Raw genomic sequence first — 11,288 nt, 5'->3', positions numbered from 1 at the left:
AGTATGGACTTAATCTCTCCTTCGATCCACTCCAGCCCTGCCTCTGAGCTCACCGGCAGCTCTGCTGTCTTTCCCATCTTTGGAATGCTGGTCAACCCCAAAGTTTCATGGATTGTTCTAGGCACCAATGAGCAGAACTTCACTGATTTGGGGGGTGGGGGAGTGGAGGGGACACAAGGCCCCTGTTGGAGTTTAATGCAGCCACATCTTCAAGCCCCTCTGTAGCTGGCTGCAGATTGCAGCTATTCGTGCCTTCCAGCATAACCACCTCCCATCTCGGCTCTGCCTATCCTCCCAGTAGAGCTGACATCCTGAATGACTTATCACGCGGACAGAAAGAAGAGTGATAATGGGGAGGGGATGAGAGTGCACACACAGCCCTTGCCATGGGGCAGAAGAGGGTGCACACAGAGCTGCTGGCATAGGGGGAGAATGGGAGACCCTGGTATGGGAGGAGGAGGGAATGGAGGGCACACAGAACCCCTGGCTGGGGGGATACTGGGCAACAGCGGGTGGATCACTTGATGATTCCCTGTTCTGTTCATTCCCTCTGGGGCACCTGGCATTGGCCACTGTCAGGAGACAGGATACTGGGCTAGATGGACCTTTGGTCTGACCCAGTAGGGCTGTTCTTATGACCCTATTATGGGGGGAATGGGAAATGGGGGACACAAGCCCCTGGCATGGATAGGGAGAACAGGAGACAATGTTATGGGAGGCAGCCCTGGGGAGGAATGAGGGGCACACAGAGCCCCCAGGGTGGGGGTGAAGGAGAATGGGGGGCACACAGAGTCCCCAGGGTGGGGGCTGAAGGAGAATGGGGGGCACACAGAGCCTGCAGTGTAGGGGTGAAGGAGAATGGGGGGCACACAGAGCCCCAGGGTGGGGAGGAAGGAGAATGGGGGGGACATGGTGTGATGTAGGGGGTGTAGGTCGCAGGGAGTCCCTGAAATAGGAAGGAGAAGGTTGGGGGGAGAAATGAGGGGGGGTCCAGTCCAGAGAGCACCCAGCTGGTGGGAGCGGTACCCCCCGTGCCATGCTGGGTAAGGGGGGTTACCCCAGAGCCACGAAGCACCGCGCACCCTGGCGCTGGAAGGGGTGTCCCCGGGCGGGGTGGCAGCCCTAGGAGCGGGGTGGGGGGGGGCACGGGGCGCTGAGGGGAAGGGGGGGGCCGTGCTGCTGCGGTACCCGCGGGCGGCGTGAGGCCACGGGGATGGGCTGATGCGCCCCCCCACATGGCTGCGCTTGGCCGGAGGGGGCGGGGCGTGTGACGCCATCGCCTAGAACCTTGAGGGTCCCAAGGCCCGCCTCCGCTCCTAGCTCATTGGCTGCCTCCGGCCCCGCCTATTGCACGAGTAGATGGCCCCTTCCCCCGCCGCTGATTGGTTCAGCCGCGGCTTCTCATTGGGGGGCGGGGACATCGATCAAGAGGCAGACGGACGATGTTGTGCTCGTGCCTCAGCGGCGGAGCGCCTTTCCCGTGAGCCTTTGCGACTCGCCAGGTGGTCTTCTGGGTTCTCTGTCTGGCCTGTGCTGGGGGCCAGGACTCCTGGGTTCTCTCTCTGGCTGGGGGCCAGGACTCCTGGGTTCTCTCTCCCTGGCGAGGGGGGCTGGGGGCCAGGACTCCTGGGTTCTCTCCCTGGTGAGGGGGGCTGGGGGCCAGGACTCCTGGGTTCTCTCTCCCTGGCTTGGGAGCCAGGACTCCTGGGTTCTCTCTCCCTGGCTTGGGAGCCAGGACTCCTGGGTTCTCTCTCCCTGCTGAGGGGGGCTGGGAGCCAGGACTCCTGGGTTCTCTGCCTGACTGGTTGGGGGTAGGGGGAGTTAGGACTCCTGGGTTCTGTTCCTACCTCTGGTAGGGTGGGAAGAGGAGTGGGGTCAGAGATTAGTGTCCTGGGAGTCAGGGCTCTTGGGTTCTGTTCTTGCCTCTGCCCATTTGACCCTAGGGCAAGTTGCTTCCTCGCTCCTTGCCTCAGTTTCCCTGTACGTAAAGTGAGGCTAACCCTGCCCATAAGCAGAGTGGGGATTGCAAGGGTTGGTCATTCACAATGCCAAAGCCTGTGTGTGCTGTAGATCAGTGGTTCTCAACCTTTCCAGACTACTGTACCCCTTTCAGGAGTCAAGCCCAAGCCCTGCTCCCTGGGGTTCAAGCCTGAGCTCTGCTGCCCGGGGCTGAAGCATGTAATGTAGCTTTACAGGCTCCCTGTGGCATAGGGTCCTGGGCAGTTACCCTGCTTGCCACCCCCTAATGCCGGCCCTGCGCTTGCAAAACTCCTAAACCCTGTCCTGTGACCCCTCGCGCGGGGGGGACCGTGCCAGGTTGAGAAACACCGATCCAGATGAGTTGACATACTCCCTGGAAGATCTCTGCGTTCCCCCAGGAGTAGGTGTACCCCTGGTTGAGAGCCACTGTTGTAGAGTGCCAACCGTTCCTGTTGGAGCTCTCCCTGCAGCTTGGAGACCCCTGATGGTCTCGCTTCTTTTTGCAGTGTGTGCTTGGCTAGCTCTCAAGTAGGTAATGGTGCTTCCTCTGCTTCCTTTCCATGGATCTGCAACAGTTCCAGGAGCGGGACCCAGAAGACTGGACCTTCCAGCCATCGCAGGCCCCTTTTTTGAGATGGAGGAGCCATACGCCAAGATCCTGGCGCTGGAGACGTTTCATGTAGAGCAGGTAACCAGGCGCTGAATGTAGCTGGGAAATGGCAGGAGGGGGAACTAGGGGTTTTACCTGTTTGTGTTGCACTGGTGCAAAACCCTAGCGTTCCTTTGAGAGAGTTGTGATAGTCTGGTTTTATCCACTTAGTTGTTGGAGCTTTTGTAAGAACCGTGGGGCCTTGAAAGGTGTGTTGGGGTGGGAGGGAATAGTGAGCATTCTAGCAGTGGAGATATGCCTGCAGGTTTTGCATCTGTTGTTCTGGTATGGTCTGGTGCCGCTTTGAGTTGGTGGGGGGGAACTTGCTTCTGATTTGGCGAGGTTTGAGTGAAAGCCAGAAGAGGGGATTTGGCCAAGGTTTCTTTCAGGTTGTCGAGTATGGGTTGGAATTGTTTAGTGTTACCCTGTAGGGCTTCCGGTGTGGGTTGGTAGGTGACAACTAAAGGGGTACGGTTGGAGGGGGTTTCGCTTGGGATATTTGGGTGGCCCGTTCCAGGACACGATCTACTTCTCTGGTGGAGTGTCCTTGTTCGGTGCAGGTGGTTTTAAGTGTGTCAAGGTGTGTATCATGGACGTTCTCCTTGGAGCTTATTCTGTGGTGTCTGAGTGCCTCACTGCGGAGAGAACAGACTTCTTGGCGTGTTTGGGGTTCTCACAGGATCGGTGAAGGCAGATGCGTTGATCCGTGGGTTTCTTGTAGATAGTTGCCTGTAGGGTTCCATCGATGAGGCGGCTCGTGGCATTCGGGAAGCTGATACTGGTGCAGGAGTGTTCTGCAGTTGGATGGTTGGGGGGTAGTGGTCGATGTTGTGATGGAAATCTGGGTGGGAGGTCAGGTCATCTGTCCAGAGGATGAAAATATGCATGTGTCTCAGGTACATCACTGGTTCTGTGGTGCCTTTGTCCAGAAAATCTTCCTCACGGTGGCCCATGAAGACATTGATGTATTGGGGAGCCATCCTTGTACCCAGAGCTGTGCCCATGGTCTGGACAAAGGGGTGTTGAATGTAAAATGGTTAAGGGTGAGGATGACGTGGATGAGTTTGGCGATTGGGGTGGGTATCTCAGTGTTGTCCGTTGTCTTGTAGATATTTGAAGCAGGCGGCCATGCTGTCATTGTGAGGGATGTTAGTGCGGAGGGAGGTCTCGGTTACTGTGTCTGGGTTACCTGGCCCCTGTCTCAGCTGGTGCTTCTAGATTCTGCTGTCATAGACGTAATAACCTTAAGCTTCTCCCTTGCCTTGCCCTGGAGGGAGGCCCGTTCGGTGGGTGGGAAGGGAGTTCCGGCTGCGAGGTGCGTTCAGCCATTGAGTTCTCTGCTGACATGGCCCACACCTTTGGGGTGGGTGACGGGACCGGGAGGGCAATTAGCATGGATCCTGCTGGTGGTTTTGTGTAAGGGGCACCTGTCCTGCTGAGACCCAACAAACTCATTGCACGGAGTTTTGCAGGGGTGGCATATGGCCTAGTGGATAGAGCATTGCGCTGGGGCTTGGGGGACCAGGCTTCTGTTCCTGGGTTGGCCACCGGCCTGCGGGGTGATCTTGGGCAAATCACGTCCCCTTTCTGTGCCTCAGTTTCCCAGTCTGTAAACTGAGCAAAATGAAACTGACCCTCTTTGTAAAGTGCTTTGAGATCTACTGATGAATAGTCGGTGGTGGTGGTGGTGTTAGTAGTATGTTTTAATTGCAGGTTCCACCAACTGTCTATTATGTTCCAAACTTCATCTCGGAGTCGGAGGAGACCTACCTGCTGCACCAGGTATGTGAGATTTTCATTCGGGTTTATTGTTCCCATGGCACGAGACGCGAGTGCAGCGCTTGGTGGATGCTGCTCTTCCAGTGAAGAATTTCCTGGCTGACTCGGATAAAGGCAGGCGGTTTGGCTGTTAATATCACTTCTCTGCAACGAAGTTCTCGGGCCCAGACCCCGAGTGCACAGATGGACGCAGCTTTTGTGGATCCGGCATCCACATGACACCCCCCGTGTAATAGAGATCTTAAGTTCATGATATGTGTTATGGTAGCACCTTGAGGTCCCAACCGAGATCAGAGCCCTATTGTGCTAGGTGCTGCACAGACCTGGACTGAGTGACAGCCCTTGCCCCTCAGTAAGCAGGACAGATTGTTATGCCTATTTTACAGATATAAACATGGAAGTGCTTTGCCCATGGGGTCTGTGGTGGAGACAGGAATTGAAACTGGATCTCTTGAGTCCTCACCAGGGTCTTAACCACAGGAGCAGCCTTCCTCTAAATATTAAGAGTTCTTGGCCCCATCGCCCACTCCCTGTGCTTCAGGCCCATCCTTACTTTTTTGCTTCTGTGTCTCCCCCCACTGCGCGCCCGCCCCTTGGACAGGCTCATATAACATGATGCCCCTGGGTCGTTAGCCTGGGCCCTGGTTCAATTCCCTCCTCTGCCACAGACTGCCTGTGAGGTTTTGGGTGGGTCACTTAGCCTCAGAGCCTCAGTTTCCCCTCGTGCCCTTTGTCTGCCTTGTCTATTTAGATTATAAGCTCTGCCTGGCAGGGATGGTCTCTTTCTCTGTGCCTAGGCAGTGCCTGGCACAATGGGGTGTGGGGGGGGGGTGCCTGGCATTCCTGGGTACTAGTGTAAATAATACTTTGTGCCTCCCATACCATTTCTCTGTAATGTGCTTCCCCTCTCAAGCAAAGCCTTCCAGCATCTCAGCCTGTCCCTGCGTTCGCCTCCTCAGGTTTATGCTGCCCCCAAACCCAAGTGGACCCAGCTGTCTGGAAGAAAGCTGCAGAACTGGGGTGAGTTCTCTCCCGCCCCATCACTGGCGCTCAGGCTTCTGGCCCCCACTGCACCAGGGACCGGTTAGTGCACGGAACTGGGGAATTCGCTCCCGCCGATGGTCTAGTCTGGGCTCAGCGCAGGATCTGTACGTGTCGGCTTTGCCCTTTGGAAACCACGCCGAGCAGCCTGCCTCAGGGAGGGAAGGAATGTCATTTGGCTGGCTGCAGGATTGAGGAGACAAGATCTCCCCAAACCCACTGGCGGACCCTGCCTCAGTTTCCCCATCCTCATGCGAGGCCCCAGACTAGCTCCCTAGCAATGGAGCTCCCACTGGTGTTGGTTTTCAGTCCCTTTCCCCAAGGACATGTTTAAGGACAGCTCGACATCTGTCAAGTAACCCAGGCCCCTCTTAAGGGCTAAGGCTTTTGCTCATTGGTATCCCTGCTTAGGTTTTTCCTGGTGTGGCTAGATCTGGATCTCCTGCAGAAGCCTCTCCTCATGTAAATGGGGCTCGATTAGTCGCAGGTGGGAGCTAAGCCCAGGTCCCTCCCTGGGACTGCATGACCCAGATTCCTCCACCAGCGTTCTCCAAAGATGTCTCTGGTTTGAGTCCTGCCCTATCGACCCCGCTGTGTGTCCGGGGTTTAATCCGCTTCCAGGCAAAAGCACCTCTGGAGGGTGGTGGGAAATGATCTGCCACCCCCCGGGGGAAGCAGCAATGACTGAAGGGCAGCCAGTTGCATGGGAGTTTGCAGGGGGATGTTGCATCAAAGAGGAAATAGGGATTTCGGGGGTGGGGTGCATATACACCCCCAAATGTGACTGGGCCGGGGAGCTGAGAGTCAGATCTGGGGTAAATGGACCCAGGGATGTTACTTAGCTTGTCAGCTCCTTGGGGCTGTACAGCGCCTGACACAATGGTGGCTTGGTCCATGACTGGGGCACGAGAGTGCTATCGTAATATACCTAATAAATATGCCAATTGCATTCAGTTCTGGGCACAGATTGGAAGGGAGTTCAGAGGAGAGCAGTAAAAATGATCCAGGGGCTGGAGCGCCTAAGTGACAACCGAGAGGGGAAAAGGGAGTGTTACCTAGAGGGCCGAGCACTAAGCAGGAACTCAAGACACCTGGGTTCTATTCCCGGCTCTGCCGCTGGCCAGCTGGATGACCTTGGGCAAGTCACTTGGCTGCTCTGTGCCTCAGTTTCCCCACATGCAAGTTGTAAAGCGCTTTGAGATCTGCTGATCTCGGGAGCTAGGGGCTTGCTGGTTGCAGGCGTGAAGGAGGGAGAGGAATCGCTTACGGTGCTTAAGCCAAGCCTGGCTGAACGCCTGGAGTACGGCCTGTACGGGGTGATCCAGCCCAGTGGGGTGGGCGGGGGATGTCACGTAACACTTGCTTAGTGCTTTTCAACCATGGATCTCCCAGGCTCTGGGTGAGATGGGACCAGCTGGATCTCTCTCATCGCCAGCTCCTCTCTGTATTCTCTGCCTCCCAGGAGGGCTGCCCCACCCCAAAGGGATGGTACCGGAGAAGCTGCCCGCCTGGCTGCAGAGCTATGCCGAGAAGATCTCCTCCCTCGGAGCGTTTGGAGGGAAGCTGGCGAACCACGTACTGGTGAACGAGTACCTCCCTGGGCAGGGGATCATGGTAACTACCTGCGGGCCAGCTGCTCCGTTACTCAACCTCAGGGTGGCTCCTGCCCTGTGCGGGCAAAGGAGGAAGGGCAGACGCAGAACCTGACCTGATCAGAGGCATGTCTTTGGGGGCAAATCCTGCAGCAGTGGCAAATCCTGCTGGCTGGAGACTTCAGGGGGACGGAGTCTAGATAGCCAAGACTAGGTTTTCCCAGGAGAGTGATGGTTAGCGCGGGGGCAGCCTGGGAGTTGGGATTCCTGGGTTCTGTCCCTGGCTCTGGGAAAGGAGTTGGGCCTAGTGGTTAGCGCATGGGAAGGGAGTGGGAGTCAGGACTTCTGGGTTTTGTCCCCAGCTCTGGGAGAGGAATGAGGTCTAGTGGCTAGACTTAGGGGCTGTGTGTCAGGACTCCTGGCTACCAATGTCGTCTCTTAATCCCAACGCCTTTCGATAGCCCCGACCTCGCTTTGAGAGAGCAGATTGCTTCCACAGCCGTGTTTCTATCCTGGGAGTGGAACATGAGCACCAGTGACATGCGAGCCTAGGGCATGTACACCCCGCCCACACGCCTGGCTTTGCCATGTGCGCTGGCTACGAAGGTTGGCGACGTCAGAGAGGCATCTTCTCAGCAGCAGGGCCTGCGTGTGACGGGTTGGTCCACGTGTCTTTGGTGTTGAGCCGTGTCTCTTCCTGCATTTCATGCTTGGTACTGCAGAGGAGAGCTGAGGGGTGTGTGTGTGTGCGCGCGATCCTTCCCTTTTTAGTCTGACATGCCAGCTCCCTCTAGCCTCATGAAGACGGACCTCTGTACTTCCCCACCGTCACCACCATCAGCCTGGGATCACACACGCTGCTGGACTTCTACCATCCCGTCAGCAGGGGGCAGCACGCGGACAGCGAGCAGGTGAGCACAGAAGGAATTGCAAACAGAGCCCGGTGAATAACTGGTTTGGTTTCTTTTCCCCCCTTTGGTTTGGTGACAGTTCTGAACAATCGAAAACAAATGCGGCGTGGGTCAAACCGAATCCGGAATTTGTAGGTGAATCGTAAAAGTTTGTCTGGAGTTTGTTCCAGAGCGGGAATTTGTACCTGGCTGTCCTACGTGCTGTAACCACTGAGCTGGGCATTATGGGGGTGCTAGTGGTGGCGGCAGCAGCAGCTCCCTCCCACCCCAATTTTATGAACGGCCAAAACTACTCGCAACAAATTTGCCAATAGTTTCTGATCGACTAAAATCTCATCTTTTGTTGAATAAACGATTTGTCTGACAACGTTCCCCCAGTTCTGCTAACAAGTCACGTCTAGATGTGCCTGGAGCGGTTTCAACCGGCCCCTGAGATCCGCGTGTCTGAAAGGGAGCTGAGAAAATGCCAAGAGTTCTCTGTACTTTGAGTGTCGTCGCTTTCCCGCTTTCTGATTTGTCATTTGTTAGGCCCCGATCCCGTCGAGGCGTAAGCACATGCCTAACACCTGGGGAACAGAGAGGAGAGATGGCCAAGTGGTTAGGGAGCTAGCCTGGGCTTTGGGAGACCCAGGTTTGATTCCCTGCTCTGCTAGAGTCATCCTGTGTGACCTTGGGCAAGTCACTTAGTCTCTCTGGGCCTCAGTTCTGTAAGGTGGCAATATTATTTGTATTATGAGAGCCCCTAGGCCCCTCAGTCATGGACCAGGAGCCCCCATTGTGCCGGGAGCTGTACATTTTTATTGCTATTAGGTGTTTTATGGTAGCGCCTAGGAGCTCCAGTGCTGGACCAGGAACTCCCCATTGTGCTGGGAGCTGTTCACACCTGGAACAGAAAGGCAGCCCCTGCCCCAGTAGAAGCCTCCTGCTTCCTGTAGAGGGTTGTGAGGGTAAATCCATTTCCGACTGTGAGGCGCTCAGCTGGTGCCCATCATTGTGGTATCGAAGGACCTGAGCTGGTCAGAGACTGTCTGTTCACTCTGTGTATTCAGCGCGGCGGGCAGTGGAGCCTGATCAGCGGATTGGGATCACCAGTTCCTGCTCATTTTAATCAGAGGGCCAGATCTCTCGGGCAGCTTTAAAAGTCTCTGCCTGAGGCGCTACGGGGAAACCAATGACCACAGTTGTGTTCCCTGCGGTGAGATGTGCATGAAGCTAAGCCGGGGCAGGGCTGGTCTGTGCACGGATCTTGTGGTGCTTTAACTCATCTGGCTTAGAAACTGCTACAGCAGGACACACACACCCCTCCCTTCTCCTCCTCTCTCTCTCTCATACGGTTTATGGATGATGCACTTCTAGGTGCGCACGCATGCACCCCCTGCCCACCTTAGGGGAGATCATAGAATCAGAGGACTGGAAGGGACCTTGAGAGGTCGTCTAGTCGCGTCCCTTGCACTCCTGGCAGGACTAAGTGTTATCTAGACCATCCCTGACAGGTGTTCGTTTAACCTGGTCTTAAAAATCCCCAATGATGGAGATTCCACAACCTCCTTAGGCAATTTATTCCAGTGCTTAACCACCAAGATAGGAAGTTTTTCCTAAAGTCCAACCTAAACACCCCCCTCCCCTTGCTGCAATTTAAGCCCATTGCTTCTTGTCCTATCATCAGAGGTTAAGAACAACAATCTTTTTCCCTCCTCCTTGCAACAACCTTTTATGTACTTGAAAACGGTTATCACGTCCCCTCTCTGTCTTCTCCTCTTCAGACTAAACAAACTTAGTGTTTTCCATCTTCCCTCGTAGGTCATGTTTTCTAGACCCTTCATCATTTTTGTTGCTCTTCTCTGGACTTTCTCCAGTTGTCCACATGGACGTGGCTTCTATCCCCAGCTCTGGGAGGGGAGTGATGTGTAGTAGTTAGAACACGTGGGGGAGGCCTGAGAATCAGGACTTCTGTTCCTAGCTCTGAGAGCGGAGTGGGGGGTCTAGTGGTTAGAGCTGGGGGGCAGGGGCAGCTGAGAATCAGGACTCCTGGGTTCTGTTCCCCAGTCCTGCTGCTGACTCACTGTGTGGTCTTAGGCAAAGCCCTGTCTGTGCCTCCATTTCTCCATCTGGAAGACGGGGGCGGTGCTCTCAACATCCAAGGGAGGTTGTGTGGCTTAAACTACTAATGTCCTTCGGGTGCTTTGAGATCCTGCAGCTGCAGAAAGGGCCAGGGTTTCGTTCTGAGTGTGCTCCGCTGTCCTTTCCCAGGTCCCTGCGCTCCAGACAGAGGAGCAGCGCCACTCCCTGTCCCTGCTGCTGGAGCCGCGCAGCCTCCTGGTCCTGCGGGAGGACATGTACGTCCGTTACCTGCACGGGATCCGACCCGCCACCTCCGACACCGTCACGGAGAAAGTGGCCAACGTGGCGGCCTGCAGCGTGGCGCTGGGGGACGAGCTGCGCCGGGGAACCCGGGTGTCGCTCACCATCCGCCATGTCCCCAAGGTGCTGAAAACGGCCATTTTCCTGGGCAAGGGGAAGTGAAGGGAGGAGTTTGCTTCCCTCTCTCCCACCCAGGCTCTTGCCTGAGAACGGTGCTGTGAAATGCACAGTTAACGAGGGGGTCGGGAGGCCCGGACATGGAAGGCTGCGGCGACCCCATCCTGCGGTGTGCTGGGAGAACGGGAAGAGCTGAGCCCGAGAGCGTCTCACCTGCACGGGAGGAGAAGAGCAGCCTCTGGGGTCATCTGTACGAAAGTGCAGAGGCTTGGACAGGATGCAGCGTGGTCTAGTGGTTAGAGCGAGAGGCCAGGGTGTCAGGACTCCTGGGTTCTATTCCTGGCTCTGGGAGGGGAGTGCGGGGCCTAGTGGTTAGAGCAGCAAGGCTGGGAGCCAGCACTCCTGGGTTCTGTTCCCAGTTCTGGGAGGGGAGTGAGGGTCTGGTGGTTAGAGGAGGGGATAGGAAGCCAGAACTCCTGGCTTCCTACTCCCCACTCTTGCGCCTGCCTCACTGTGTGACCTTAAGGGACTCTCCCTCCACCTCCCAGTGCCTTAGTTTCCCTGGCTGTGACATGGCAGGGGTTGCTATCCGTTGGCAAAGCACCCTGAGCACTGCAGAAGCACGTGGCGGGCTTGCCTGCTCCTACCTGTGTTCAAACACATTCATTGAAACTCGGTGAACTCTAATAAAGGCAGGGGCGGGTCATTCCACCTCGCTGGTGGCTCCTTGCTGCTGCTTGAGGAATCGGTTACGTTTCTGCTTCTGAACTCCCTTGTGCCGCTGTGCCCGTTTCCTCGGGCTGGGATCTCGGCTCAGCCGGCCGCTGCCCCTACCTCCCGTACACACCTGCGCGCTGT

The 11,288-nt window shown here is 56.2% G+C and overlaps 1 protein-coding gene across 1 annotated transcript; it reads left to right on the top strand.

Annotated features, from left to right (window-relative positions):
* The first annotated feature begins 1,399 nt into the window (after positions 1–1,399).
* ALKBH6 (alkB homolog 6) lies at positions 1,400–11,179 on the top strand. The gene is made up of 7 exons (XM_039510665.1): positions 1,400–1,502; positions 2,556–2,668; positions 4,343–4,411; positions 5,368–5,428; positions 6,912–7,063; positions 7,836–7,952; positions 10,203–11,179. Exons 2-7 carry the CDS (start codon positions 2,615–2,617, stop codon positions 10,473–10,475), a joined length of 726 nt encoding a protein of 241 aa, XP_039366599.1. The 5' UTR covers positions 1,400–1,502; positions 2,556–2,614; the 3' UTR covers positions 10,476–11,179.
* The last annotated feature ends 109 nt before the right edge of the window (positions 11,180–11,288 follow it).

Source organism: Mauremys reevesii, linkage group 22 (genome assembly GCF_016161935.1).
Source record: "Mauremys reevesii isolate NIE-2019 linkage group 22, ASM1616193v1, whole genome shotgun sequence".
Classification (NCBI taxonomy): domain Eukaryota; kingdom Metazoa; phylum Chordata; order Testudines; family Geoemydidae; genus Mauremys; species Mauremys reevesii.
Note: the sequence above shows the minus strand (reverse complement) of the source record. Positions and strands in the feature narration are given on the sequence as shown.

Bases quoted from the DNA above. Each gene is read 5' to 3' on its own strand.
- ALKBH6 (XM_039510665.1), top strand. From the start codon at position 2,615: ATGGAGGAGCCATACGCCAAGATCCTGGCGCTGGAGACGTTTCATGTA. The intron at 2,669-4,342 runs GTAACCAGGCGC...TTTTAATTGCAG, and splicing joins AGACGTTTCATGTAGAGCAG to GTTCCACCAACTGTCTATTA. The intron at 5,429-6,911 runs GTGAGTTCTCTC...TCTGCCTCCCAG, and splicing joins AAGAAAGCTGCAGAACTGGG to GAGGGCTGCCCCACCCCAAA.